Consider the following 24,106-nt stretch of genomic DNA (forward strand, 5'->3'; position numbering starts at 1 on the left):
ATGTTTAGTTTATAAAAATAATGTATGTAATTCAAAACTAAATTGAACATTACTTTATTCCATTAATACTTTTTAAGTTTATTTACGTTATATCAACACTTACAATAACTCTAAATTTATTTGTTGTAATGATTAAAGCGTTTACTATTTGTCCAGATTCAATTAATCATATTTATTATTTTTACGTTCTTGTTCAAAGCGTAATTTATATTTTTGGTTGGTGATTTATTTTTTAATTTTTTAGAGCATAATTTTGTACACATCGCAAGATTGAAGAAAATGTTCTTGGAAGCGGTTCTTTTACTTTCAAGTAAGTCCCAATTTATTCCGGTATTCTTTTACTTTCATTATTGACATTTAACATTTAATTTAATTTAATTAAATTGGATTAAAAAAAATTAAAAGTCTTTAAAAAATATATCTTATAAAATATATATAATTTTTGAATGTGTATTATTGCAAGTTTATATATCCATATTATGCTATTTTCGTTTGACTTTTAAAACTTGACCTGTATCATTCATGAAAGAAAATTGTAATATATATATTAGTAGAGAGTAATAAGTGATAATATTCTTATTAATGAACTATGTTAAGTACTTCTCACGCAAGATTGTTGCCAGTCGAGTATGCGCGTAAGCACTCCGCGCACGCGCACTCGCTACGAAAAGCTCGAAACTATATCGAAATTTTTCGCATAGTGTGATTGGTCAAATTTGAATTCCGTGACAATAGTTTTTGATTCAAATCGAGTGTTTTAGTTTAGGATTAAGGTGAATATTTTTTTTTTAAATCTTTTTATTTATATATTTTAATTTTTATATATATAATAATAATTCGAATAAATCCTAGTTAATAATTCCAAATTATATATTCAATTATAATTCCTAGTTAACTAGGAATATATAATATTCGAATTATTATTTTCTAATATCGAGGCTTTGTTTCTAAATTTGTCTGTTATGTACGTATTAGCTTTTGAACTTTACCTATCGGTCCGCTTTGCTACATAATGACGAGAATTAGGTTTTTAAATAAATATATAACATATTATTAGTTAAATAATATGTACTTATTTTTTTTTTATAATATATTAGTGTGATAGTATTTTATCTGCTTAGTAGTTGTTTCTTGATATTTTTTTATAGGTTTGCAGAGAGTTTTTATTATACAGTTTTAAAATATAGAAATGGAATTACATAGAGATGCTTAATCAGTATTTAACGTTGAGGTATGATTGTTTTCAGCGATCGAAAAACAATTTATTATTTTAACACCGTTCCAATTTATATCCTCGATATACTGTATGCTTAATGTTTTTCAAATAATTATTGATAGACGAGAGTCGTGTGTAATTATTCTGTTCAATTATTTTATACTTTATATATTCCAAGTTTCCGTATTTTATTATTTGTTTTTTACGACTTGGCAGGAAATATGGCTTTGCAAGCCGTATGGAAGCAAGTGCTAGTGCTTCTTATTGCTGCATCCGCTTCATATTCGCTCACATTAGACGAAGGTTAGTATTCATTATTAAATACTAAGTTTTTAAAGAATGCATTAATATTTTCAAAATTTAAATTATTATTACAGTCTGAATATTTATAAGGTAATGTGTCGTGTCGAATTTTAAAAGAATTGCCTTATGTCTACGGTGAAATTTGAATTTAGAACATGTTGATTTAAAAATGGCAGCTAACAAACCCTTAGGTTGGGACTATTTGCGTACTCATTAGTGAGCGGGAGACGGCGTGGAATAGAAAATAAAAACTAAAGAGAGAATAGTTCGCAGAATATAATTAGGTATAACACCGGAAATGTAGTAATGCTGAACTCATTGAAACATTCCAAAGATGTATATATATTGATAAATACGTATTCATAGAATTTAATTATTATTAAAATTTAATATATTATCTAGAGGAAGATTGAAAAAACTTTTTAAAAATGAGTAAGCAAATTATGACATCAATGTGTATATTTTCTTCGACATTAAAATTATAACAATTTATAGAAGTTTTTGGACAAAGACAACATAACCATGTTAACCTTGCCCTAAACAGCCAATTCTAATCTATTTGTTACACTTCGTTGGGACATATTCTGATAATAGGCCGAATCTTCGTAGGTACTAACAGAAATTGTACAACGTGTAAAAAAAAATCAATATATTTTTTGAAAGATATGTTTTATACTCTTAGGAGTTTATTAGTGAAAACTAGCCTTATTGTCTATGAAAATTTGTCTATATTTAATTTCGCCTCAGTGTGCGATCCTTTTACTGGGATAGGTAATCTTACTTCCATTACTTTTATTTAATCGTACTTAAATATTATTAAGTACTTATCACAAAAATAATAATACAATGCAAACTAATTTATATACAAATTGGCATTTTATTTTCTTAATATAACAAGAACTGGGCGATAAATAAAACGAAAGAACGAAGTATATTAACTTACTTCATATTGAGATTCCATTGCAAATGATTGAAAATTTAACTCTATACAAAACTTTAATATAAATTATTAGATTTGTAATATAATTGACAGTCATATGTAAACGTCTCCCTTTTTCTACCCTCTAAAATTTGTATCACGATTTGAAAATATTAGAACAAATATTTACAAAGCTCCGTATATGGTGGCAATATTTATTATCATCAATCAAGTTTCTATTAAATTATGATGATTTTCAATGGTCAATCAGCCAGTGGCAGAAGTCAGTGGGTCAGGGACCAGATGGTGTTGGCTTCACCATATCGGGTCATACTTGCGCAAGAGCATGTTTGTGTGAACTTGCACTTAAATGAATCAGTGATTTCGAAAAACGGAATGTTTACCGTTACAGGATCCCTTTGTTTGAGGAAAAAGTTGTTACTTTAAAACTTAGTAATTGTATATGTTGTGTGTTTTATTCGTTTATTTATTATAATGTTTATTAAACCTACATACATATTGTTTTGAGTCTTGTGCATCTACTACAACGTAGTTTTTTTTTAAAGTGGCAGGCAGACCCACAAATTGACCACCTGATGATAAGTGGTCACTGCAACCAAACATTGGACAGCGCCCAATATCCATCACCAATGCGCCACCAACCTTGTGGACGAAGAAACAACGTCCCTTGTACTTGTAATTTAAATTAAATCGGAATAATAATCTGTAATCAGTTTTTGTCTAACGTACATAACATCAATTAAAATGAAGCCATACAGTGTGTGTTTATTATTACCATAGACTATGATTATATTTTATAATGTTAAACGTTTTAACACACATGATGAATGATGTATACGATATTAATCGATTGAACAGAGTTCGAAATAGAACAAATTATGCAAAGGCAGACAGACATAAAGCCAAGAGGCATTCTGTTCCAGTCAAATTGATCGTAAATGTAAAAAAGCTGAATTATGAGAAATAATTTAAATATATTTTTTTCAAGGAATTTTTTAAAAGCACTTTTCAGTCGTTACTTCAAATGTAAAGTTACCTGTTCTGAATGTAAATTCTATCGAGTAGAATCAGTGAGCAAATCAGTAGTTACTCATTTCCACCAATTAGGCGTGTTAATTGAATACAATTAAAATATATGAATACAATATTACTCGTAAATTCATCTATGTATATTCCGTAACTACGTTCTTAATAAGGTGGCACCACAATAAATTAATATCCTTATGAGATTTTAATCAGCTTTTTTGGTACTGAACTGAACCTAAATCTAACATTTACACTCTAGTACTCTTCGAGTGTCTCATATAAAGGGAGGCAAATAAATAGACAAACAAATAATCTTTTGAATATATACGTAGAGATTGTCATACAGATACATAATAATTATTGCATTACGTATAAACATTACAATAAAGTCATTCTTTTGAAATATTTTTATGTTCCGCTGCTTAGCTGGACGTTGCTAATATTATTTGAATTGATGCTTTTAAAAATGTGCTGTGATAGTTTTACGTTAAATTCGGACAAAATAGTTTATTTTATCATGTCTATATCAACATGCATTTTATTAAATGCAGTATTATATGCAGGATACCTTGAATGGGTTAATTCTAAGTTCTCAGCGTAGGTATAATATCACTGTGGCAGTGACATCAGCTCAATTTATTGCGGTGACACCCACGTCATGATAACCGAGAATTGGTTACGAAAGTTACTAATGAAAACATTACAAATTTATATATTATTATTTTTAAAAATGAATATGAATGAAATCATATTTCGAATTAAATCATGCGTGCGATGTAAATGCCGTTACATATTGTTTACAATTAAACGCATTATTTTTTGGTAGATTATAATCTAATGAAGTGAATGTTGGTAAAATTATAAAAACTCAAACTTTACTTTTTTCTCAGGAAAAACGCGTTTACACAACTAAGCTTTTAATCTGATACACCCCCTCGCTTTTCATCTATCGGAATTTACAATTTTACGGTTAAATAATTTATAAACATATTATATACATAGTAAATCAAAACATGATGATAATTTACAAAGATACATTGTAAATTTTCGAGTAAAATAGTGCTCTAGGAATAAAAAAGACACATTCAGACAACGAAGAAGAATATCGAGAATTGCCTTCTTGAGTACAATTGCATTGAGCAATCGAACGCACAGTTGAGCAAATTTTATGCAAGACTTTATTCGTCCTGTGTGCAAGTTTTAAATGACAGACTAACGTAATATAAAAATCGAGTAAGATTCTACTTTCAAACGTAGTGAAATGAGTAAATTATTTCCAACCACTGGACAAAAGTACTTCTTGGTATTATTCTGTTCACTCACGAAGTCACGAAAGCGCCCGTTTACGTAAAATTATCGCCGAGCATTGACAAATATAATCTGATTTGTATTTTTTTGTATCTTTGTTCTTACATTAGTCCCTCGCACTTCGATAATTTATCGTGTAGGAGGGCCTTATTCTTTAGTTAACATTTTAGGATTTGAATCTATGACCTTTTTTAGATCCATAATTATGGACCCTCTTTCTTTAGATATTGTGATAGGTAAATAATATTTGGTATCGAGCAAATTTACTTTTTGCTCTGTGGTAGGTGCAAATATATGCATTTGACTGATTCATTCATGCAGAGGTTAAAGACTAGGTCGATCTTGATAAAATATGTCATTAACATCTTACTAATGTTTCATGATGACGATGTTTATGGAAATAAATTGGTCATGATTTTTGTGCATAATGCGTTTGGAATTTAATAATAATATAATTTCAGCTGCTGTACTTTGAATTTTATACTTATTTATTTATTATGTTCTAATTTCTCCGTGGTTAAAAGCCAACGAAAAAATAAAATTTAGTTCAATCCCCGCTAATATAATTTGAAAAGTGTAGCCTGTAAGTTTAAATTAACAACAGAAAATTGTGATATTAAAAAGTTGTCATATAAAAGCATATATCATAATAAAAAAATGAGTAAATTCGGTCACGGAACTTACTATATAAGAATTGGAATAGAACACTGTTATAATACGTGCATTCAAAGTGTAAAAATATATCTTGTAATGATATATTTTTTAATTGAAATATATATAGTTTTTTGTTTACGTTGAATTTATAATACAAGGTCAAAAATCTTAGAGTCTAAAATTAAAGCTTTCAATCGATTGCAAATTGAATATTGAGTAGTCATTGTTGTTTAAGTGTTATTAAGTCATCGTTCTAAATGATGCTAAAAGAATGGTGTTTAATGCAAGTTGTGAAAATGGATCTTCATATATTTTAATAAAAGGTTTTATATCTAAGAATAATATTAATTAACTTGTAGCCTATTAAGTTAATTATCTGTTTTATAGGATATATAACATAATACATACATATGAGGGTATTGTTCGGTCACAATTAAGCTTTTACTTCAAGATATTTATTTATTTGGTAATTGGATCAGTGATGTAAGAATTGTAATAGTCAAAAGCGTGGCCAGGATTATTTCTGGAAAGCCCACTAAGGTTAATATAAATTTTCCCTTACTGTTAGGAATATATGTATGTACCTATTTAAAGAAGAGTAATTGTCAGTCGAATTGGGTTGGGGTAGTGAGCCGGCCAGATCATTGTTATTATCCATATTCATTAAATATTATATTATTTTTCTCAATTGCTGTTATGGACGTGGTATAAAAGAAATTACTCAATTTGACTCCTTTATTCCACGTAAACGTAACGAATTTTTTTTTAACCTCCTTCACATTAATAATAATTATAAGTAATAGAAATTAATACATAAAGTATTCTTTGAATTTGTTATTATTAGCTTTTATTCGTTACATACGCTATGTATCACATTTTTTTATTTACATTGGAATATTATGTGACCCAACATTAGGGGAACCTTCGGCTTAGTTTTGCTGAATATATATTTTTTAAAAATATTTTTAAGTAATCAACGCCTCCGTCGCCAATAGTTCAGTACGGAATAAGTGATTGCTGAACGTTACGGACGTATGATATTTTTTTTGGAAATACAAGGCGCAGAGGGTGTCAGGTTTCCGCGTGGCTTATTCATAGGTAACACCCAATCGAGCAAGGTCAACAAAGTAGATCCTCTTAAATAAATAATATATGTGTATGATTCATTCATATTAAAAAAATCACAGCCCATTACCAAAATAGTTCAAACTAGCGATTACTTTTTTTTTATCTATCCTATCTTTTGTGAATGTACTCTGCTTTGCTATATTAGGCGAGGCAGTCCTACGGTATTATAATTTCTGCCCACGATCTAATGCCTGCCGTGTTTGTACCGCACCTTTGTTACATAATACTATATTATAATTATAATTAGTAAACATAGTTGTTTTAATGGTATTGTAATTAATAGTCACCTCACCTTATTATATTTTATATAAAAATCTATTATAAATATTGGAAAATATGATTGCCCAAAATTAATTAAATTTGCCTTTCTCGGGCTGATGTAAGGATTCTAAGGATAACAGTCTGATCAGGCATATTAAGGATGGTGGATTAAAGAAGCTCACGTACAACGAACGTGAACCAGAACCTTAAAGAGATTACGCTCCATTTTTGGGCAGTCATGTTAAAATATTATATTAATACACACACACAAACTATTTATTTGAGCGAGTGACCAAACCATGTCCTCAGAAAGATTAATGTGTTATCTACCTCTAAGACTTTGATCATTTATATGTCTAGATATTCAAAGCTGACAACGCGTCGAAAATCATAGTGCCCAATAGTTCGCTGCTAAAATGCACACTAGTAAAGTATTACGATATTAGCTGCCACGCGCACCAAATTATTAAAGTTGACTCGTTTGTTTTAAATCCGTTTAGTCCGACACTCGATCTAGATAAAGAAGTAATCTAAGATCTAAGACGTGTTTTTTAAGTTTTAAAAAAACCGCTGCAGTTTTTTTACTTTTGCTTTTATACTCCAGTTACTAGTATTAGTAATATTTTATTGAGCTAAGAATTTTTGAAGCGTTAGTCGCTACACAGTTGACGTATAATTTTTTTTCCATAAATTATTCCTTTTAAAAACGTGTGTTTCATTTATAATTCCTTGACATCGTGTCAATCAATAACAATTTTCCCTTGCTTCGTATTTATATAAAAAAAAAAAAACTCGAACGAAAATGAATTTATCGCAGACAGGCATCTCAAGCGTTTAATCCTAGCTGTACACGTCATTATCAGTATAGGACAGGACCAGGAAGGCCTTACATGGCGGACTTTTTGCCTCCTCACCGTTATGCTCGCATCAATGATGCTGTAATTGTATATTATGTGATGTATTTCTCAACGAGATATCGAGTGTGAAGCGTTCCTACAAAGTGGAAAAATATTAAAACAACTTGTAATAAATAAATCGGTATGTACAAATTATATAATATGATGAGTGAAGAAAATATGTCAATTTTATTTGAAGTTAACGTGTTTCATTTGGGCAAGCACTATTGAGTTTTCATGTCCTTAATTTGTGGTCAATGAAAGAAATAAAAAAAAAAACTATTAATTAATAATAATTAAACTGCTTCGGTCATCAAATACTTAATAGTGAATAGAGCTGATAATCCATCAGCTTATTCTGGAGCTTTACCAGTATATGTATTGGAATTAAGCACTTAGAAAGGTTCTCTTTGTCCGAATACTAAACCGGTACCTTTGTGTTTGTATAAACATCAACATCATTTGTACAAACAACATGTTTATAATCATGATAGGGTTATACATCACTATAATTAAACGCGAGAGGGTATAGCTTAATAAACAGAGTCTATAAATAAAACATTGCCAACTCAAAAAAAACAAATCATAGAGACCTAAAAACGTTTACCATTATGCCAAAAATTCGCATAGAGGTTTTATATAATAAATAAAAACTAGTAAAACTATGAATTTGTTATCGTTACGTTTTAAATTGTATACGAATCTCTAACATTCCATATTTAATAAAAGAACTTTCCACCTGCGTCTCAAAATAAATATAAAGCGTTTCAGACAGTTGTTTTCTTGCGAGTTGAACTAATTTGAACCGAATAAGAAAACCGCAAGTTTAGTTGACTCAAACACGATGTTTGTGTCATTCCAGTTAAGAATAGCTTCCGATAGCGCTTGTAGCTTGTAGGGCGTTACGTCATTTTCTTGGTAAATAATATTAAATATTCATTTAAATTTTGTAATACATTAAAAAAATGCTTGATTCATTCAACTGTGATGATATTTGGTACATTTACAGTGTACAAGCACGAGCTACCAATAAAAAATAATCCATGTCAATAGAATATTGCGTTATTTGTAATGAGATAATAAGCTGGGTCTTTATATTACATGCGGCGTATCTTTATTGATAATGTAGATGTTATTTCTGGCAAAATAATAGATTCCGTAGCGTACAATCATTACGTGCATCTGTATGCAATATCTCGTGGAGAAAAACTGTCTGATTTATTAATAGTTGATACGGTTCTCATATATATTAAAGTACGCTTCATATTGTATGCTTTCGCGTTTCATTCATCTGTTACAGATGAATTACTTTACACACTTTGATGGCACGTGCGTGGAGATTTCTGACATAAATAAATATTCGGACATTTTATAATATTTTCAAAATTAATTTAATCATCTCCTAAAACCTATTTATGTATGTCCTTAATAACATTTGGATGGATTTGGAGTACAATATAAAGTACATTACGGGTTATAGGTATATTGATATAGGTATATAGTTTACAACAAATTTCAAGATATATTTTATCGCTTGCCGGTTATTAGTTTATTTTTTACTGAAAATAATATACGAAATTATTATTTACGAGATTTAGACAAGTAAAAGGAAATCAAAATCATATTCCTTATGTATATCCTTTTTATTTGAACTCTAATTAAGATTAAATTCTAAGTGAAATACTTTTATGTATTTTCTAGTACGGAAATTTGGAGAAAACCAGAACCAAATATAAAATTTAATTTAAAATTTAAATATACATTTACGAGCAAATAAATGTTTATCTAATAATATATAAAAAGTCTTTTATAATTATATCTGAAACCTGTTATAAGAAAAGTTTTAGTAAAACGAATTATTGTAAGTAATGTTTACCTAATAGAAAGCTATGTAATTATTGTTACTACGATATTTTTTCACTTGGTAACATCGAAATGATTAGATTTAATATAGGTATCTTCTAAATAGCAGTTCAGTGGGTTGAATTACGCTTATCGGCATCAATTCACGAATTTTGTTTCTTTATCTCGACGAACTATGACATTAGTAACAATTTCTTCGTTGATTAACTTGTACTTGATTATATATTTATCATTGTTTTTACATATTACAATTCATTACTATATATTCCGTTTATTAACATAAAATTTTTATTAACATTCCTTAAATATATACAAAAAATCTCTGATCTGCCTGAAATTGACCCTTACGTTTGGCAATGTTAATGCTTCGAAATATTTTTTGGCGAAGATACAATTAATTCTAACATAGGCGTTCAGCAAGGAGATCCACTGGGTCCTACTTTTTTTAGCTTAGGTATCCATAACTGAATTTCAAATTTAAAATCTAAATTAAATGTTTGGTACCTAGATGATGGAACTATAGGAGGTAAAGTAGATGACGTTATTGAAGATTTAATTCAAATTAAAGAACAATTCGATAAAGTCGGCGTTCAATTGAATTTTTCAAAATGTGAAATATTTTTCACAGACAATTTAACTACCAAACATATTAGTTTGGCAACGGATATATTTAATAAAATTGCACCTAACATAAAAACTCTTCAGAAAGATACACTTTGCCTCCTTGGTGCACCACTGTTTGATAAAGGCATAGGGCCTATTCTTAATGATAAAATTAAAATATTTTCGGACAATATCGACAAATTTTAAAACACTGCCTTTTTGCCATCCTTAAAAAAACTTTAGAAAAATTCTAAATTTATCTCTTGATGAGTATTCTTGGACTCAAGCTACACTTGCCATTCCATTTGGTGAGGAAAATTTTATGTGTTGCCCTTCCGGCCTTTTTCTCTTCGGTACATAGCATTTCAGGCCTTTGTTCACAAATTTTAAAATCAAAATCACAAATTTTACTGAGGCCAAACAGACCTGGAAGGTAAAGTGCCCTAATGATGATGTTCCTAAGGAAGTTATAATAGTAGTTATGATTGTAAGAAACCTGATGGACTGACATTGGTACCCTGGGAACGAGGACGGTCCCTTGTGAGGGTCGCTACACGTGTTGACACGTTGGCCCAGTCTCATATCCGAGAAACAATGTTAAGAGCCGGTGCCGCTGCGGAAAGAGCTGAAGCTAAAAAACGATTTGAATATTCGATGTCAAATTATTTTTTTGTCCCATTTGCTGTCGAAACACTTGGCCCTTGGAGTAGTGGTGCAAAAAGCTTCATTAAAATTATAACACCTCGCCTTATTGCCTCCACTGGTGACAGGAGGTTCTTTTTTTGCCCAGAGGATCGGAATTGCGATTCAACGGGAAATGCTGCTAGCATTCCTGCCACCATTCCAAGCGGTCAAGATTTATATAGTAACTATTTTTAATTCATATTCATTGCTTATAAATGAATAGTGCCGTGTATTCCTTATGTTATTACAAATCAATTGAAAGTGACTATGCCATAGAAGTTCCAAATCTCTATAGTCAAGCGAATTTCGACCGAACGTGATACTAGATCTTGACACGCGGTAGCGTGTCAGCCAAGTTCAAGTAACAGAACTGGCGAGCAGCACCGTGTGTAATATTACACGAACCATTTGGAGCCACTTTTGACCTCCTCATAACTCAAAAACTATTTGACATAAACGTGTCAAATTTGGCTCATATATTGAGACTCGCGAGATACATATGTGTTCCTAATTTCATAAATGCATCTCAAACGGTTATTTAGATATTAACGTCTAAAAATCTTCATTTTTATTACTGACTGACCTTTAGATCAAAACTATAACCTACTTCCAGGTGACCTAGAAAGTTCAAATTTGGCATGCAGGTAGATAATTAGGCCAATACAAAGGAAGAAAAACTGAAACTGGTAAATTTTTATTATTTTATTATAATTTTTCATTTTATTGGGTCTATTAGGAACACTTATATACTTAGTTCCTGTAATAACTGTAAAAAAAATGACGTAAGAACCAGCAATCAAAACTTATGACAGCCGGTCTTAATGTGGATTTTAAGGTCTTCACGTGAATATATAACGAGTTGAATACCACCCTTAATTTTTTTAAATCCAAATATTTCCATTTTAGTACTTATGAGTATAGTCGACTTTCGTATTTATTACGTTATTAACTGGCATTTAGCGCACATCATTGGTGCAAAATCATTATACTTTAAAAAAAAAAAATAATGGGCATTTCGGTACAAGGCGCGCGACGCGACGCCGGAGCAGCGGGATAGGAGCGTAGTGATAAAACCTTGACGCGGACGTGTCCGAGCGAGTGGCAACCGCGCTCATAAGAATTATTGCAATGCCTTCCGATGGAAGTTGCTTAGTCTATTCGATTGCATATTCTTTGTTTGAGTATATTAGTATACAACAATAAATAGGTTTCGTGAGACTGTAGTAGAGTATGTGTATCGTAACTGGGATGATTTAAGTATGTACTATAGCGCTACAAACGGGTATTCTTATTGCTTGGATGAACAGTATCGAGCAAGCATGCTGACGTCAGCAAAGGACTGGTGAATGGGTCCAATGGAAAAATAGAGAAGGTACATTGGGACGTCGACAACAGCAATAGCACATGTAAAATAACAATTCAATTTAAACATAATTTAATTTGCAAAGAAGAAGTCAAAACCAAGTTTCAGATATTAAGTAATGTATATGTTCAAAGGAAACAATTCTCTATTTGCTTAGCATATTCTACTACTATCCACAAATCACAAGGCCTTCGCCTTGACAGTGCTCTTCTCTCCTCTATATTTAGTAAAGAGCAGGCTTACGTTGGCCTCTCCAGAGTTAAAACCTTAGATGGAGTACATCTTATCAATTTAGGTCCAAGTCAAAACAAGGCACAAGAGAGCTCTATTGTAGAGTACAACCGTCTGCGCACGTTATACCGCCCCGACTTGGCCAAATTAAGTATATACAGAAAACGCGTAAAAAAAAATCCGGACACTGAATGGGCAACTCACTCGAACATTTCAGAGGTACAAGAAAATATAGAACGTGGTTATTTTTATTACTAACAGTATTTAAAACGGGATATTTACCATGTTTTTTATTTGTTCACGTGAACAAGACATTCGTAGATAATGTCGAAATATCGAGCTCCACCAAATAAAAATAAAAAACATGGTAAATATCTCGTTTTAAATACTGTTAGTAATCTAGAACATATCACAAAATGACAATTATACCCCGTAAACGTAGGAAAATAGAATAGTTTAACAAAAACCATTTGGTATTAATTTTGTTATTAATAAGTACCTACTAATAATTCATATACAAAAAGTAGTGATATCCCATCAAAAACACAAATGTAAAAATGTTTATTAACAAAATATGGAACAAAAAATCGCTTTGATTTAAACATCTCTCATTTATTTTCATAAAGCGATTTAAATTAAACTATTTTAAACAGATAAACTGTTTATATTAATTACTCTGAACGTCCCGACATTTCAAATTATTAATAATAATTGTTTTCAGGTTCGAAATAATATATTTATATTGAACTTTAAATGATATTGTTTTCCAATTACATGTAAAATCTCATTAGGGTGTATTGTCGTCATTATTGTTTACCGTCTTAACTTCTGATTTTCCATAACACAAGTGCTTTAGCTACTTACATTGGGATCAGAGTAATGCATGTGATGTTGTCCAATATTTATTTATTGTTACTTAGATGAAGTAATTTAATTTCAGAAGCGACAAACGACGTTATTGCAGCAGCGTCCGCCTCTGAAGATGGTCAAATAGCTATTTTAGTACGAGGTCCTTCGTACATCGATATAGGGCGGGAGGAACTTCTTCACGCGAAAGGGGCTGACGATAATTCAATTTCACTCTTTTACAATAGTAAAAGTAATAAAGGTAAATAACAATACAATGTTCAGTAATATAGAACACGAAAGAAAGAGCAGTTATGTTTTGAGTTTATTTGATAGAATAGAATGGAATATTTATATGCTTATAAGCGTTGTAACATTTTGCCCACTAGTTTTATTTTCTAACACTAATTATAACATTAAGGGAAAGTAAATTTAAAAAACATCCTCATAATTTGAATCTTTGTTTGTTTTAGTTTCTCTCGAAAGTCTTAATGGAGGGCACATTAAATCCGTTTCATGGAGTTTAGGTTCCAGTTCTAGAGGCAATCTTCTCCTTTTGATAACACATTCGAAAGTAAAGATTTTTGCAAACTGTAAGCCCTTGCATTGGCATACTATGTCTGGCAGACATGACATTTTAAAATTACTTGCCAGTCAGAAACTGAAGTTGGTAAGTGTGATATCGAACTTTTAATTTTTCAGTTATCTTTAAAGCTTTAATAGCTTAATGCAGTTGCAGGTTGAACTATTACATTCACTCCTGGATTATGATGTCCATCTTTGAAAACAATTTTATCTTAAGCTGTCTAAATTATAATTTAAATAGGTGACGTTAAAACTATGTATGTTTGACAGTATCATGAAGAAAATGCACCAGTCGAAGTCTTTGGTAGTGAAAAGTCAGCATGGGATTCTATAGATTGTGATCACCAAGAAGAACTTAGACCACCAACTTTAATGACAGTGGATTCAGATGTAGAAGAGGTCAAAGATTTCATAGCGAAAGAAGAAAGAATTAAAAACGAAGATAATATGCAAGGAGATGACCCGAGAAACAATTACATTGATCCTAATATTTTCGCGCCCTTACCATTGCCGACGACACCGTCATCGTACCGAGGAGATATTCCAGCAACGGATATAGAATCCTGCGATGGTACGATCTAAGATGAACTCTAAAAACCTATAATAATGGAAATATAAATAAATATTGATGTTTATTTAATTTAAAGTTCAGTTTAAAAGTTTAAGGAGTTATGTTAACACTTAATATTCTATTTCAGATGAGGTAATTCGACAACTGAAACTACTTCGTCAAACGGTAGAACTGCTACGTCGTGAGTTAGCTGATCAAAAAGGAAATATAGACAATCTTCGAAATCAACTTCGTGTTTGCTGTAATCGTGTTCCGTCTCAGCCACCTGTAGAGCGATGCAGCGGATCTTCGTGTTATCCTGGTTATTGACATTTGTATTGGAAATAATTCAACTTTCATCAGCTGTATTACTAAGTTTTAGTTTTCTTATTACTTTTTCGCCGGTTACTTTATCCAAATGCCGTATTGTAATTTAATAACGTAATAGCACATTTCGCATTTTTCTAACATCTGTTTAAAGATTGTTATCGTATTATTTTTTTTAAATGTAATTAATATCTCCTTAATTTTACTAGGCAGTCATGAAATGGGCAAGTTTGCTCTATTATAAGTAGCTTTAGAAGTTAAAGGTAAATCAAGCAACGTTATCAGTGTGGGTTTGATTAAATGTTACGACAAATAATACGTATTTTATTTAACAAGCCAAATCCCTTTTTGTTAAATGAACCTTTAGTTTATTCATAACAGAGTTTCAAGTTTCGCCCACGTTCATTCGATTTCAAGTTGCTTGATTAGCCTTGGCTGAGCCTTTTAAGGTAACTCAAGATAATTTATATTAATTGTATCTTATGTGATTACATTCATGTTAAAATCAATAAGTGGGATTACTGGGAACTCTGTTCAGAAAGTTATAATAATTATTTTTAACTTTTGAAATTGGAACTTTTGGGAATTTTTTTTTAACTTTTATCTGGTGTTCAATATTCAACAACACAATAGTACATGCATAATAATATTTAAATTATTTAAAAAAATCGCATTGATTTGTAAATATAACGAACTTTTGTAAATACAAGGAGCAATTGCAATTAATAAAAATCGATTAAGAATTTAATTATTAATTATAAAAAAATACAAACAGATTCGTCTGCGAAATTCTGCGTTTTTACCGAGATGTTATACAAAACATCTCAGTATTATATTTATTTTTATTAGAATAATTAAACAGGCGTGGAATGTCGTAATACGGCGAGCGGCGTGGAGTGCGGCTCGTGCCCGTCAGGAATGGAGGGAGATGGGAGGCGCTGCAGGCCAGTGTCTTGTGACCGGAGACCTTGTTCTCAGGGTAAGATATCCCTTTGTTGATTTTCTAATGAAATATATAATTCGTACTTATGAATTACAATTTGTTACTATAATAATTTATGTAATAATATAAAAAATATATATTAATTTAAAATAAAAAAAAAAACGTTAAAATTTTACAAAGATGTAAATCAAACGTTAAAAATAATTCGACGAAATGTTTTTTTTTTTTATTAAAGAACATTAATAAGGCATATATCATATTTTATTTCACTGACAGAAGAGGTTTCAAGAGTTTTACTCAATCATTAACATCGTATACTATATGTATGTCTGTGCCTACGTGTGTCTGTATTACCGTGTGTGTGGACGCAACTTCACATATATCGAATAACGGCGAAAGAATACTTTATCTAGCTTTTGAATTATGTATTATCTTTTCAAGCGATTAAAGTTATTGCTTAGCATCGAACTGCGCCGTATTTAGTTTTCAATACGTGCAAATAAATATTTCCAACACTTTCCTGCCGTTATAAATGTGTAAGGTATATTATATTCGAATTATATAAATTATATAAATGATTATACATATATAAATTTTTCATTTATGATAAGTGCGTTTGTTCGTTCCTTTACACGACAACTACTCAACCTATCGTCATGAAATTTTGCATTCTTTTTATAAATTGTGTAGAAATGGTCAGTGTTTGGGTACAGTCACTGACACAGAATGAACACTGGTTTTTTATATGATCAAAAAATACATAAAGTATAATGTGATAGTGCATGGTGAGATTACCTGCAAATAGTAGAACATTTGCCAAGATAATTTTTAAAAAGAAATGTAATTTTGTTTTTTATGTGATATAGTATCTACTGTTAGTTGTCCTACTGAAAATAAAAAAATATATATATAAAGCTCACGAGATTTCTTCATATTGCTCTCCGTTCATTTGTTTAGAATTACAATATTAATTTCACATTTATCTTAAACTGTCTATACACATTTCTCAGTAAATTAAATACAGAATCGGTTGTATTTCTCTATACAAATATATGTATGTATTTATATTGATTGACTCGGCACGAGATCTCTGAAATTATAGGCCGCAATTTGACTTGAAATTTAGTATAGATACTTCTTTCGCTACGTAGATTAATTTAGCTCAATAAGAAATATTTTTTGGTTAAATCAACTTCGAGCAGAGATGTGGGATTGGTACATTTGTATTAATTTAACACGCACGAAGTCGGGACGGATAACTAGTATTACATATATAAGTATCGAAACTAGTTTTCCATATTAAATATGTGCTGTGTATTTCTGCGGATTTCTGTATTCCGAATAGACTTTGCTAATTGGCCGGAATTATAACGGGCAACGGCCATTTTTCCTCAGGCGGACTTCTTCTAAATACATATGTACAAGATAATTTACGCTCTATGTGATTAAGAAACATGTTATAATAACTTTCTTTATTATATATCTCTGGTTATAAACTTTATCATAGACAAAAAGTCACGTAAAGGTGACACATGTATCTCTGGATGTACGAATAAATTATTTATGGAATTATTTCTTCTAGTCGAATACTGCATTGACTCTGAGCAAGGATTCCGGTGCGAGCGATGCCCGGGTAGACAAAGCAGTGATGGTCAGACATGTCGATCGGCTTGTAGCTCAAACCCATGCTTCGGAGGACGTAAGTTGTCTCAATAAATTCACATTTGTGAAAATATGACTCTGTTTATTATCAACTAGGTTTTTAAATAAATAAATATCGTCTCGAAAATAATATTCATTGCTGCTGTTTTTGTCACTAGTTAACCACTGCAGTTTTTACAAGAATATGTGTGCCCCTGTTTTCCGCAAATGTTATATATTTTTTTTATAGTTGCATTAACATCTCCTATGCGTGAGACGTATTTGGCAAATTTCGATGTTATATGAAAGTAACACGCAAGGAAGATGTTCGGTGTTTAATTTTGAAAAATGTCAGGAATTTCGTCCAGGACACCTAAAACAAATAACATTAAACGACGACACAAACATCACAAGACTGTAGCGGACACACTAGTTCCCTGTTATATTTCCTGCGCAGTTCACCGAAATCACACATCATTTTGTGGTTAAATGAATGGTTGGTTATTAATACATGTGATAACAAAATAACAATAATGATCCAAGGTATATTTTCTGAGACAAGATAAATTAGGCTTCGTAGCTTGTAATTTTTTTTTTTGTGATGAAATTTTTATCATCATGTATCTTTTGATACTATAATTTCGCAAAATCCTCTTCGTTTGATTGCCTTCTACTAACTATAACAATAACATTAAAGGTGTGCAGTGTCACGATATGCCAGATGGCAGATACAGGTGTGGTACCTGTCCCTCCGGCTTTACCGGTAATGGAGAAGAATGCGTCAGGCTTTCGTGTCGGGCAGACTCGTGTTTCCAAGGTGATTATTAATGTATAAAGTCAAAGTCAAAATCAAAAATCTTTATTCAATATAGAAGTGATTACACTTGCTTATTATTAGTCAAAAATCTACCACCGGTTCGGAAATTAACACCTCGGACCTAAGAAGATCTATCAATCTGATATATATATATATCTCGCTGAGTTTCTTTAACCGGATGCTGCTGATAATACATATACATATACATATACATATATATGTATTATCAGTATATATATATATATACTAATAACGATTGTTTTTTATATATTCCAGGTGTAGAGTGTCAAGAGACAGCTGCAGGTCCACATTGTGGGCCATGTCCCAGTGGCTATTTAGGCGACGGGCGACGATGCCAGAATATCTGTGATGCTAGGCGACCTTGTGGCGAGAGAAGGTGTACGCCTACTTCGAGCAGCCCTTACTACCAGTGTGAAGGGTGTCCCAAGGGTTATGAGTGGAATGGTACGATCATAAGAAAAACAATGTTTTTCGAATCGAATAAGTAATCATTAAATTAATAGTAGTTACGAGTAGTTTTATCATAGCATCTCTCCATATTAAAAATAGCCACCGATAGGAATTAACACTATATTATTATTTGATTCAGATCAGCTGTAATATTTGAGATGACGTCTAAGATTTTGAGTTACGTAATAAATTATTCATTCAAATAATACTGCGTAGGATATGCGTGCGTCGATATGGACGAGTGCGACTTGATCCGGCCGTGCGACGAGTTGGTCTCGTGCAGGAACACCGACGGCGGGTTCGTTTGCGGCGCGTGCCCCGCGGGGTTCGCGGGCAGCGCGGGCTGGACCGGCGCGGGAGACGAGCGCCGCAAAGAGAGCTGCACTGACGTGGACGAATGTGCGCAGCGAGACGTGTGTCCACGGGGTCGCCTGTGTGTTAACACTCCAGTAAGTAAGCTTACTATTTACGGTTTTGATGGTGACACACTAGTAGTTATATTGTAAAAAGCGGATAGAAAGTCCCCCATTCGATAGTTCACCATATCATCTGTTGTGGCAGACGATCTCACTTCAAACAACGAGGATATTTGTCTTCTTGATTGTTGGCTCAGGGTATCTAGAATAAAATAATTTGAAATCCATTAAATTGTTTCCCCGTCTCTACGTCTTTAGTTAATCAACTAAGCTTAAAGAATGTGTATTTTTTCCATCGCGTGCAGGGTTCGTTTACGTGCGTACCATGTGGCGGTCACTACTACGTGAACACCTCGCGGCCTTGCATCGAAGTCGACGAGCTGCGCAAGCGCTGTGATCCTGCGCGCTGCCGGCGGTATAATGCTGTCTGTGGGTTCGGGTTAAACTGCGTTTGTGCGGTAAGTCTTTACACATTTTAATACTAAAACAAGTACTATAAATATCATAAAAGTAAATAAATACTTAACTTCTATTCCCTCGTGTTCTTATGAGTGTTTTAAAAAATTATACAAGACTGTGTTATGTACGCCTGTTATGTGTTTTTTAGACCGGCTGGGCGGGCAATGGCACTATTTGCGGCCCAGATAGCGATTTAGATGGTTATCCAGACCACCAACTTCCATGTAACGAACAGCATTGTAAAGCTGATAATTGCCCACAAGTTTCCAACTCTGGTCAAGAAGATGCTGACAAGGATGGACTCGGGGATTCTTGTGATCCTGACGCTGATGACGATGGTATTCCTAATATACCGGTTAGTATCCCATTAACCAGAAATTCTAAGATACAATTTTTTTTCTATTTATCAGAAATCTTTGATTTTGGTGGCTATACGATTTGGTGGTGGAATAATTTTCTTTAATAATTCAAATATATCATATTGCCTATATTTTTATTGTTTAGGACAACTGCCCGTTAATTCCGAACCCGGACCAACTAGACCGAGACGATGATAGAAATGACAAGCGTGGAGATGTTTGTGATAATTGTCCACGACGTTTTAATCCAGGACAGGAAGATGCAGACAGGGACGGATTAGGAGATGTTTGCGATCCCGATATGGATAATGATGGTAAAGCTTATATGTTTTTGTTTCTTTAAAAAGTGAAGGCAGACCGGCAAATCACCTGGTCACCACACATATACACTGTAACAAACATCAACCATTCTTTGAATCGTCAATTTATACGTCCTTGGGACGTAAGATGTTACGTCACTTGTGCCAGTAGTTACTCTGATAGATATCACTAAACCAAATAAAAAAAAATATACAAAAAATAAAAAAAAAAACCTAAAGATGTTATTGGTAAGATGTCCTGTGCTGTGTTACATGAGATAGAGCCCTGGCCCCAAAAAAGGATTTTTTTTTGTATTGTTGTTTTTGAATTTTAACATTGTATGTTGATCGTTATTATTCCCTGTGATGCCGGAACTTGAAAGAGTTTGTTATTTTTTGTTCGAAACTTTCAGTGCTTACAAGCTATAGCAGCGTGTAAGCACTAAAAGTACTACTTATACTTAACTACTAACTTACTTATACTTGACTAGTAACTTGACTGTATGTCATTTTGCTTTAATGATATGAGGATATATTTCTGGAAAGATATTGATAAGTTCGAAATGAGGATCCTATGGTCAACAAAATTCAACGCTGGAAAAGCTACTTCTATATCAATATCTTTGAGTCTATGATAATTGAAGAATTGTGGTTTGAATTTAGAATAAGTAATGAATTGTTAGTATCTACTCAGACGGACTTGTACATAGCTGAAACTTAAACATATAAAATATATTTGTAAAGATATATATAAAACGATAGTAATTTAGCAAATGGTTTCTAGCATATAAAATAAATTGAATGTCTAATTTGTAAAAGATAATCTCGATTCCTTATTTTACTCCGAATACACAATTTAGACTCATTGCGATGAAATAAAATGAATAACTGTTAATGTAACTGTAATTATTTTTTATACACATAGGTATTCCAAATGAGCGTGACAACTGCCCACGTGTTTACAATCCACAACAGGAAGACATGGACGGCGACTCGATAGGAGACTTATGCGATAACTGTCCCCGTGTCCGAAACCCGTCTCAAGACGACTCGGATAGAGATAACGTTGGTGACGCTTGTGACAGCGATGTAGATCGAGATCAGTGAGTTTTTTCTTTTTATGTAGCCGTGGTTATTACACGCAAAAACATTGTTAAGAAAATTTTGATAGTATGGCTAAGAGTAGACCTGATTTGCTCACCAGATTTACTCAGGTTAGTATTATACTAGGTCTAGTGATCGTAAGTGGTGACCATCTTCTAGAGATATTGTTATAAAAAATGCAACGCATCAATATAAATTATTTATTGTTTTGAGGGTGGAGTAATTAATGAATGGGTGCAACCTATTGAACACCCAAAAATATTTACTATTAAGTAACTTTAGATATTAATCGTTGAATCAGTAAAGCGTATTATTATTAACTTAAAATATTTATTACAGAGATGGTATTCAAGATGGAATAGATAATTGTCCAAATCTAGCAAATAGCGATCAACAGGACGTTGACAACGATGGTAAGGGAGACGCTTGTGATGAAGATATCGACGGTGATGGAATTCCTAATTTAGAAGATAACTGTCCTTTGGTGTACAATCCTGACCAAGCTGATTCGAATGGTAACTATTGTAATTTTGTATTGACAAAAAAAAAACATTAATTTGTGACTATTGTGAATTTGTTTAAAACAATAATTCAATAATTGATATTCAATCTAATAAATGGAATTGAAATAAAAAAATAAATTTATGGGGATGAGTTTCCAGGAAGAACAAACTGTTTGTTTGTGTGATTTTTTTTTAAAAGAAAATGTATTAAGATATTTAATGATATGTATTAAAATTAATGTCATAATTAATTTCCAGGTGATGGAATGGGCAATCTTTGTGATAATGATTTTGATGGGGATAACGTAACTAACGCGTTGGACAACTGTCCTAATAATTCAAGAATATACCGCACTGATTTTAGGTAACTTAATGAAATTTAAAATGTGATGTGATTTGGTTAAAATATAAGACTTTAATAGTAATTTTTAAAAAATCTTTCAGAAATTACATGACAGTACGACTAGATCCTGAAGGAACGTCACAGCAAGATCCTAACTGGGAGATAGCCAATGAAGGTGCTGAAATTTTGCAAACTCTCAATTCAGACCCTGGGCTTGCTGTAGGTTTCGAGAGTTTTGGAGGCGTTGACTTCGAAGGAACTTTATTCGTGGATACTCAAATTGATGATGATTACGTTGGATTTATATTCGGGTGAGTGCGTAAGGTTGCATATATTCAGTTGCTTTTATAGTTTTCTTTGAATTTTTATTCGATATTTTTCTGTTATGCTGAATTCTTCAGGTCTTCTGGGTTAATAAATGAGTTTTTTATTAATAGGTATCAAAACAATAAACGGTTCTATGTTGTGATGTGGAAGAAAAATACCCAGACGTATTGGCAGACAACGCCTTTCAGAGCAGTGGCTGAACCGGGGATTCAACTAAAGCTGGTCAATTCCAAGACTGGACCAGGAAAGACATTACGGAACTCACTCTGGAATACTGAATCAACTCCTGATCAGGTTATATATCCTAAAACAAGCTTATTAAAAATACTCGTGACATAAATTGCAAGAAGCTCTTAATCGCAAATATGATTTCATTCGAGCATGCTTGCTCAGGCCTTGCTATATATAATTCACTTGTTTTCGTAAAATATCTTCCATTTTAATTATTTTAAATTTGGGTTACTTGTTAATTTTTATAAAAAAAATTATGCAAACCCTCAAATATATCAGATTATTTTATTAAAGACCATTAAATTGTTAACGATGCCGTCATTTTCAGGTAACATTACTTTGGAAAGATCCCCGAAATGTTGGCTGGCGTGAACGAACCGCTTATCGCTGGAGACTGCTCCATCGCCCTAAGATCGGTCTCATCCGTCTCAAGATCTATGAGAACAACCGTCTGGTGGCTGACTCCGGTAACGTGTACGACTTCACTCTGAAGGGCGGTCGTCTTGGCGTCTTCTGTTTCTCACAAGAAATGATCATTTGGTCCAATCTCGTGTACAGATGTAACGGTAAGTAAAATTGTTTACTTAGTAATTTATTTTTTATACATGTGATGTTGCCATTAAAATATAATTTTATCCGACGACTTTTTATCGGAAGAGTTTGACATAATTAATAGGTCAGAAATGTGTGATTTATTTAGTATTTGTTAATGTTCAATTTGATTGTATTTTTTAGCATAGCATCACAATAGAGGCAATCCATTGTGAATATATCTGCTTCACAAAAAGGTTGATTTTAAAATAATGCCTTAATTGTGGCGTTAAGTTCTAGTTTTATATCACGCAATTTTTCTTGGTCGATGGTAAATAAATAATACAAATAAATACAGTATGATTATCTATCTATATGATTGTTCCAGATAAAATTCCAACGAACATCGTTTCCGAGCTTCCACCGAGGCTACTCAAAAAACTGGACGTAGACCACGATTTCGTTTATTTGTAATGACAAAATGTATTATATAAATATTGGCACAAGAGATTAAATTATATAATTTAATATATCAATCACTAATTGTTAATGCATTGTATTTAAAACAATGGTTTTGGTAATATAAACAAACTCTATAATAAGACTTTTTGTATCAACGACTTTTCTTAAAATATAATTCGAAAGTTATGATAAAATATACTAATTTAAATCAATTATTAATTTTATAAGAATAGAAAATGTTTTTTATAAATATAAAAGTTATATACAAAATAATTGTGTAAAAATACAAGTGATTTGGTTTGTTTTATTTTAAAGTCTCATCAGTTAGATGTATTCTAAGCTATATATAGATTTATATATTTTGTTCCCGTTTTATATCGTGATATATCAAAACAGTAAGATGTAGTAAATTTTTC

At 31.9% G+C, this 24,106-nt stretch overlaps 1 protein-coding gene across 1 annotated transcript; it reads left to right on the plus strand.

The window, feature by feature from the left end:
- Window positions 1–611: 611 nt before the first annotated feature.
- LOC113397547 (cartilage oligomeric matrix protein) lies at window positions 612–23,830 on the plus strand. The gene is made up of 21 exons (XM_026635951.2): window positions 612–773; window positions 1,433–1,519; window positions 13,417–13,584; window positions 13,796–13,992; window positions 14,178–14,478; window positions 14,606–14,779; window positions 15,647–15,763; window positions 17,310–17,426; window positions 18,066–18,185; window positions 18,462–18,650; window positions 18,873–19,105; window positions 19,378–19,530; window positions 19,680–19,886; window positions 20,036–20,204; window positions 21,115–21,292; window positions 21,633–21,808; window positions 22,055–22,160; window positions 22,241–22,450; window positions 22,577–22,760; window positions 23,026–23,263; window positions 23,617–23,830. The coding sequence occupies exons 2-21, from the start codon at window positions 1,438–1,440 to the stop codon at window positions 23,700–23,702; spliced, it is 3,405 nt and encodes a 1,134-aa protein (XP_026491736.2). The 5' UTR covers window positions 612–773; window positions 1,433–1,437; the 3' UTR covers window positions 23,703–23,830.
- The last annotated feature ends 276 nt before the right edge of the window (window positions 23,831–24,106 follow it).

The sequence above is a fragment of the Vanessa tameamea genome, chromosome 18, assembly GCF_037043105.1.
Source record: "Vanessa tameamea isolate UH-Manoa-2023 chromosome 18, ilVanTame1 primary haplotype, whole genome shotgun sequence".
Lineage (NCBI taxonomy): Eukaryota > Metazoa > Arthropoda > Insecta > Lepidoptera > Nymphalidae > Vanessa > Vanessa tameamea.

Bases quoted from the DNA above. Each gene is read 5' to 3' on its own strand.
- LOC113397547 (XM_026635951.2), top strand. From the start codon at position 1,438: ATGGCTTTGCAAGCCGTATGGAAGCAAGTGCTAGTGCTTCTTATTGCT. The intron at 14,479-14,605 runs GTACGATCTAAG...ATTCTATTTCAG, and splicing joins GGATATAGAATCCTGCGATG to ATGAGGTAATTCGACAACTG. The intron at 23,264-23,616 runs GTAAGTAAAATT...TGATTGTTCCAG, and splicing joins TCTCGTGTACAGATGTAACG to ATAAAATTCCAACGAACATC.